The 7,760-nt window shown below is 41.9% G+C and overlaps 1 protein-coding gene across 1 annotated transcript; it reads left to right on the top strand.

Moving 5' to 3' along the window:
- Window positions 1–225: 225 nt before the first annotated feature.
- LOC102710472 (type II inositol polyphosphate 5-phosphatase 15-like) lies at window positions 226–7,017 on the top strand. The gene is made up of 11 exons (XM_006648574.3): window positions 226–1,078; window positions 2,070–2,322; window positions 2,424–3,228; window positions 3,785–3,906; window positions 3,991–4,075; window positions 4,841–5,006; window positions 5,116–5,153; window positions 5,259–5,508; window positions 5,582–5,705; window positions 6,137–6,467; window positions 6,748–7,017. Exons 1-11 carry the CDS (start codon window positions 262–264, stop codon window positions 7,015–7,017), a joined length of 3,261 nt encoding a protein of 1,086 aa, XP_006648637.2. The 5' UTR covers window positions 226–261.
- Window positions 7,018–7,760: the final 743 nt, after the last annotated feature.

Here is a 7,760-nt window from a genome sequence, read left to right as displayed (position 1 = left end):
CGATTGATCATTAAAATGAACTGCTATACTGGGTGCAGCCTTTTAAGTTGCAGCCTGATCTCAAATCCCTGGCGGAATCAATGCGGTGATATCCAGAACGTGTCAACAGGAAACGACTAGCCGGGCGGTCGGTCGGCTCACCTCCACAGCACGAGCCTGACTCTACCCGGGTTGCACGACTTGTGCTGCGCTGTCCCTCTACTGCTGCGCTGCGTGAGTCCCCCTCCACCTTGACTGCTGGTGCCGCCGCCCACCTCCCCAATGGCGGATCCCCGCGAGCCCGCCGCCCCCTCCCCGTGGGACGACATCCCCGACGACTTCTTCCTCTCCGCCTCCATCTCCTCCCCATCCACCTCCACTCCCCCTCCCCCCGCCCCCATCCCCTCCACTTCCCCGCGCGCCGCCCTCCGCTCCTCTTCCCTCCCTCCCGCCCCCGCGTCCTCCTCCGACTCCTTCCATCCCCACCACCACCACGACCCTGACCCTCCCGCACACCGCCATCTTCACCCCACCCACTCCCTCCCGGCCTTCTCCTCCGCCGCCGCGGCGGCCGACGTCTGGCCCCCGCCGCCGGGGCCCCGCCATTCTGGCTCCCTCCCGGAGTTCGCCGCCCCTGCCTCCGCGTCCCGCGCCGCGCACCGCCCGCCCCCGCGCGCCGCGGTGCGCGCCGACCGCCCGCCGCCGCTCGAGCTGCGCCCGCGCCCACCGAGGGAGTCCCAGGCTGGCGCCGCGCTCCGCGCAATCGCCTGCTGCGCCGCGGGGCCCGTGGACGGGGCTGACTCCCGTCTCTGGGCCGCCGGCGAGGCTGGCGTCAGGGTGTGGTGCCTCGCCGACGCCTTCCGCGCGGCCGCGTCTCCCCAGAGGTGGGGTGACGAGGCTGCTGCGCCGTTTCGCGAGTCATGCAGGACTCAGCCGGCGCTTTGCCTCGCGGCCGACCCTTGCCGTGGCATTGTGTGGAGCGGCCACACCAATGGGCGCATCATGGGGTGGAGCTCCGATCCAGGACTAGAGCCTGTGGAATGCATTGCCTGGGACGCTCACCGTGGACCAGTATTCGCATTGACCACCTCCCTATATGGTAATTCTCCTTTAATATGTTTTATGGGTGACATTTGATCCTATGCAGCAATAATACTACAATATCAACCATTTGCTGCAAATTCAAAATTCTGCAAAGCAACAACCAGTGGATGACATAAAATCCTCACTAGGGAGACCGGCTTTGCCGTATCTTACTGTAGAAAAATGAGATGTAAGATGAGTATCAGTTGACAATTGGAAATTTTTCTTGTACAAATATTAGCTTCAACTAAGCAATCAATGTATTGAAAACTCTTCCAGGCGTCTTAGCTAGTAGCCACATATATGTTACCATAAACTTTCCTCCTTTGGCCTGCAGTCCATGACGAGATCTCGCTGCAAGCTGTTGTTTGTATTTGTGCTTACTCACAGTTTCAGTCGTTCCGTGACTTGTATAATTTTCATTTTGTATTTTTTTTGTAGTTTGTTCATTTTTCTGGTTTTAATTTGATGAAACATTCTATGCTAATATGGTTCTTTCTGCTTTGCCAACATCTGTGCACATAAGTGCCTAGGTATATGTACTTCATCTAAACTATGTTCTGCAGGGCATACTTGTACAGTACAGTTGGAAATCCAATGATACTGAGTTAATTACTATGAACAGTATTGTATAATTATCAACATCATGTAGAATGTAATGTTTATGGTGATCATTATTGTATCTAGAATATAATTATTTTATGTTGGCCAGCGTTAATAAGTTGTTCTAACAATTAATAATAATAATAAAGTTCTAACAATCAACGGACAAGGACTAAAGTTCTTTCTGTGTAGTAAAACCTAGGTACTAAGGTGTGGACAAAGAGATATCATTTCTTGTTCATTGTTAATATGTGGACAGCAATGCATTATTAAATTGCAAACTTGCAATTATCAGACATGAACTTTTTCACTATGCGGACTCACTGCTTGCGCCTGGCAACTTTCCTTCATAGTTGCTGTATTTTAAATGCAACATTGACTCTTTTAATTTGCAATCATCATAGGGGACTTGTGGTCTGGCTCTGAAGGGGGAGTAATCAAAGTTTGGTATGGAGAAGGAATTGAGAAGTCCCTTGCTTTACAAAGAGAAGAAAAGCGTAAGACTTCCTCTTTAGTTGAAAGATCATTCATTGACCTTAGAGCCATGGTCAGTGATGGAGGGGCCTCTCCCTTGCCTGCCGTAGATGTAAAACTTCTGTTGTCTGACAATTCTAGGTCAAAAGTATGGAGTGCTGGTTACCTCTCACTTGCACTCTGGTACATTTCGTTCATCCATTTATCTGTTAGTGTTGCGTTTGGCTGACATTAGTCCAGCTGCTATATATGTCTGTTATATTCTTGTCTGTTGTGCCATACAGGGATTCTTGCACCAAGGAGCTTCTGAAAGTGATTAATGTGGACGGCCAAGTCGATACTCGTTATGATATCTTATCTTCTCAGGATTATGGCTACGAAGCAAAACAAAACCTTTTCTCATCGCCAAGGAGAGAGAAAGCCCGCAGTCCTGTTGGATTTTTCCAGAGATCACGAAATGCTTTAATAGGAGCAGCTGATGCAGTCCGGAGAGTTGCTGCTAAAGCAGGATTTGGAGATGATTCTCAAAGAATAGAAGCATTAGCAATGTCAATTGATGGGATGATCTGGACAGGGTCTGCAAATGGATGTCTTGCTCAATGGGATGGCAGCGGTAATCGTTTGCAAGAGTTCCAGCATCATTCATGTTCTGTTCAAAGCATTTTCAGCTTTGGGATAAGAATATGGGTGGGTTACATGGATGGTACCATTCAGCTGTTGAACTTGGAAGGTAATTTACTAGGAGGATGGATTGCACATAGTAGTCCAGTTCTGAGTATGTCTGTTGGAGGTTCATACATCTTTACATTGGCTGGTCATGGGGGAATCCGTGGATGGAATTTGTCATCCCCAGGGCCTATTGACAACATTATGCGTTCTACATTGATTGAGGCCGAGGCTTTATACAAAAAATTCGAATATATGAAAGTGTTAGTGGGTTCTTGGAATGTCGGGCAAGAAAAAGCATCTTATGAATCACTAAGAGCTTGGTTAAAGTTATTGACACCAGAGGTTGGATTAGTAGTAGTTGGATTGCAGGAGGTGGACATGGGTGCTGGTTTTCTTGCAATGTCTGCAGCTAAAGAAACAGTAAGTTGTTTAAGTTCTATTTTTTTCAATTTGTTATTTCAATACAGGCATTTGTTACTTACTTGTTGCACTTAATCATCTGCTACTATTATATGGAATCAAGGATGTTGCTAAGACATTCTTGTGCAATCCAACTATTGATATGCTTGTTTGTGTCACTTATTGATTTTTTTCGGGTTGAATAATCAATAATCATTGTCATTATGTATAAGATACCTCATTATACAATCTTATGGGCTTGACCACAAAAAATACACTTGTTTGACATGCTGTATCTCTGTTGTTCAGCAATATTCTAGAGTTAAGTTATTTTATGCCACTGTCTGTTGAGTGTCTAAAATACACCACTGATTAGCACAGGAGTACAGGACCCATCTGTCATTCTCGCAATGAGTGGCAGCATATGGATGAAACTCAATGACACAAGGATTTAACCTTGCCTTGCTAATGATAGTTCTACTGTTAGATTTCCCAAGAATATTAATAAAGGTAACATGAAAATGGCATGGTTTTTTTACTTGCAATCTTGGTACTATTGTACTTCTGCTTGCTTTAGGTTGGGCTGGAGGGAAGCCCAAATGGAGATTGGTGGTTGGATGCAATAGGGCAGCAGTTAAAGGGTTACTCCTTTGAGCGTGTTGGTTCGAGGCAGATGGCTGGATTGCTTGTCTGCATATGGTAAATTGTTAAGGGCTTATTTTATCTTGCAGCTTCTCTTCCTTCTGCCTGTGCATAAATTATTCAGTTTCCTTTTTTTCTCAGGGTCAAAACACATCTTAAGCAGTTCATTGGTGATATTGATAGTGCTGCTGTCGCATGTGGATTAGGGCGAGCAATCGGCAACAAGGTACTTCTTGTATCTTATGGCCCCACTCTCATACTTTCTTGCCACGAGATAAACTTGAAATGTTGCTTATGAGGCATTTGACTCATTAAACATGTCTTTACAAATTTGTTTTCATTTATGTATTTCATGCTTCAGTTATCAAATTTATTGGACGCGTTCATCACTAATATCTCATAGTTTGCCTATTCTCTAATATTTGATTTAAGTGGGTAATACACTGCTGGCTGCTACGTGGTAAAATTCCCTTTCTTGTTTAAGCACAATGCTTGCTAGTTCATTCTAGAGAAAGGTACCAAGGAGTATAAGATGTACCATACACTATTAATTTTTTTTTGCATGCTATATGTTGGAAGAAATGATTTGTAGTGTGACAGCAAGTGCTATCTGATTCATTTTATTTCGCATTCACACATTGAACATTGTTTATTTCACTTGTTTAGAATGACCATCTTAATGTTCTTGATGTTCAAACTATAATGATACACTAAGCAAAGATATTATTCATCCTATATTCATTTAGAAGCAGTTACTATGCAAAAGCAATAAATAATTGTTTCAAACATGATACCTGCTGGCTGTGGTGCATATAATCAATAATGAGAAAACACAAATTTTAAAGCACATAAGGGGTGTAAGATGCAACTACCCACTACACTGCTAACACTATTCCTTAAAATTTTGTGTTATTTTCCTGGCACACCATAGATTAGAGACGTTCCTACAAATGGATGTCTTATCTGCTGCTTTGTTCATGACCTATACTAGGGAGCAGTGGGGCTGAGGATGAGAATACGAGATAGAAGTATTTGCTTTGTAAATTGCCATTTTGCTGCTCATATGGAAGCTGTGAGCCGAAGGAATGAAGATTTTGACCATGTCTTTAGAACAATGACCTTTGCTGCCTCTTCGAGTGGAATAATGACAACATCAGGTATTTGTTCGACCTTTTCCCATTATTTTTTGTTATTTTCCAGTGGGCATTCAAGTCAAATGACCTGTAGATTTGTTTTGATATGACAATCAACACTATTGTCTTGCAGTTACTGGTTCTACTGGTCAGCTTTTTCGAGGAACAAATGTATGATGTCTTGATTTTGTTTCATTTTATTTTCTTGGTGGATAGGCAGCAAATTCACATCTTGATATTGTAGACATAACAAGTTGTTCCTATTACAATTTACAGGGATCAAGAATGCCTGAGTTGTCTGACACGGACATGATAGTCTTTCTTGGTGACTTAAATTACCGCATTTATGATATTTCATATGATGATGCAATGAGCTTAGTTTCCCAGAGATGCTTTGATTGGCTAAAATATAATGACCAACTGCGAGTGGAGATGAGATCTGGGAGAGTCTTCCAGGGACTACGCGAAGGAGATTTCAAGTTTCCTCCTACATACAAATTTGAGAAACATACAGCTGACTTAGCAGGTATTTTGTTTTTTTTTCCCCGTGGAATCCCTAGTGCTTACTTGAAGGATCATCATGTTTATTTGTCATATAGGGTACGATGCCAGTGAGAAGAGGCGCATTCCTGCCTGGTGTGACAGAATCCTATATCGTGACAGCCGAGTCAGTTCAGGGAATGAGTGTTCCTTGGACTGTCCTGTGGTTTCTTCAATATCACTGTAAGTTATTTGTTGTGATTTTTTTTAACAGGAAAAAACTTAAAATACGTAAGAGCATCTCCAAGAGACTACTCTAATCTCACTTGTCATACTAACTTTTGACAATTTTGTACAAAAATTGTTCTCTAAGAGACTACCTATTTGACTTGCCATATCATTTGAATGGCTAAACATGGCTCCTCAATAGCCAAATATGGCAAGTCATTCTCTTACTAGTAAGATTGTTATCCATGGGTCCCACGTGGGTGAGACCCACCAGCCATCCTCTCCCTTGCTAAATTTGGAGAGTAGGGATGGATAGTCTGTTGGAGTGCACATCAGATTTAAAGTTGCCAAACTTCATATGAATAGCCAAATTTAGATTTGGAGAGTCAAAATTTAGCCATTCTATTAGATATGCTCTAAAGAAACCTTGTTATTCTGTTTTCCAGGTATGACTCTTGCATGGAAGCAACAGATAGTGATCACAAACCTATTAAATGTGTGTTCAATTTGGATATTGCTTATGCTGACAAACAGATAATGAGGCAGAAATATGGGGAGCTAATAAGCTCTAATAATAAAGTGGTGCATTTGCTTCAGGGGCTTGAAGCATTCCCTGAAGTAAATATAAATAATACTGACATCATCTTGCAAGATCGGAATCCCTCTGCTATGAAATTTCAAAACAGAAGTATGAAAGCCACAGCTTGTTTTGAGATCATTGGTCAAGCACCAAATTTGTCCAGCACACATTTTTCTGCTTTTCCTACATGGCTAAAGGTGAGGCAATGCTTTGTCTGACTATGCTTTCAATAACTTTGCACAACTGCATAGTATTAGAAATATTAATCTTTTCAGTATCAAGAGTGAGTTATGACCATATGATTGCAGTTATAATTGATTGAAGCATTATCAATAGTAAAGACAACATCACTAACACTCCAAAATTTGCTATGGATGAACTCTTGAATCCATGTTTTTGTTTATGCATTATTCATCCTTCTTATTTCACTGGTGTGAACTTAACATCTTGAAACCTGAGAACATATATTCGATACAGGTCTCTCCATCAATCGGCGTAATATCTCCTGGACAGACAGTAGAAGTCACATTGCAGCACAGAGACCTGCGAGGCCAACAAAATTATAATGACTCTCCATTGGATATTTTGCCTGGTGGAGCTACCCAACAAAAGGCAGCAACGCTATTGGCAAAAATAACTGGAGTCTATTCAACAGTTGCAAAATATTACGAAATACACGTGCAACACCAGAACTCCAGGAGCACATTGCCCTCAAGAGGGTTTAACTTTGGTGACCGATTGTTTTAATTTGATTTTGTTATCAGAAATTAGAACCAATGGCTGCATAACCATACGTCTTGTCAAAATGTGCATAGAAAGTGAATGTTGTACCAAATGTTCCTTTGGGTGAAGTCGCAAAATCGAGGCTTTCAACTACCTTAACCTGTATTTTCGAGAAAGCAAATCTGTAAAAAGTGTAATATACAGCAGCTCAGTTTTTTTTACTAGGGTTTGGCGTCGAAAGCTACCTCTTTCGTGTTTAACGTGACCAAACAAACAAACAAATACTTGTATACCGTTTCCCAAATTTTGATTTCTTACAATATTGTCCACGTAGCGCATTGATACACGTGGAAATCACTCGAGCCATCCTTTCCCTGATACCTGCATAGGAAGATAGGTGAGAGCAAGTTGTTTGCCAGTGCATCAACTAGCAAAGGATTGGAGACAACAGATCTAGTTGCCTAAGCCTCTTATGTGTATTAAAATATGTCCCCTTCTTAATTATTAACTTTTGGACTTACATTTACTCCTCCCATAATTTTCATTAATTAGTCATTCCATGTCAGGCAAACCTTTAGCTTGTAACATTTGATATACAATAGCCATTTTATTTATCATATCCTTTTTCAAAGTGAACATGGAATATAATGCCTTTTCCTTTATCTGATGTAGTGAGTTAAGGATTCATGAATACTATTTATCTCTGTTTTAAAATGCAGTTTGGTTCTTGATATCAAGTAACGCATTACCTTTCGTAAAACTCATAT

This window comes from Oryza brachyantha, chromosome 2, assembly GCF_000231095.2.
Source record: "Oryza brachyantha chromosome 2, ObraRS2, whole genome shotgun sequence".
Taxonomy (NCBI): Eukaryota; Viridiplantae; Streptophyta; class Magnoliopsida; order Poales; family Poaceae; genus Oryza; species Oryza brachyantha.
The sequence above is the reverse complement of the archived record's forward strand: the minus strand, read 5'-3'. Positions and strand labels throughout refer to the sequence as shown.

Bases quoted from the DNA above. Each gene is read 5' to 3' on its own strand.
- LOC102710472 (XM_006648574.3), top strand. From the start codon at position 262: ATGGCGGATCCCCGCGAGCCCGCCGCCCCCTCCCCGTGGGACGACATC. The intron at 1,079-2,069 runs GTAATTCTCCTT...CAATCATCATAG, and splicing joins ATTGACCACCTCCCTATATG to GGGACTTGTGGTCTGGCTCT. The intron at 5,509-5,581 runs GTATTTTGTTTT...TTTGTCATATAG, and splicing joins ACATACAGCTGACTTAGCAG to GGTACGATGCCAGTGAGAAG.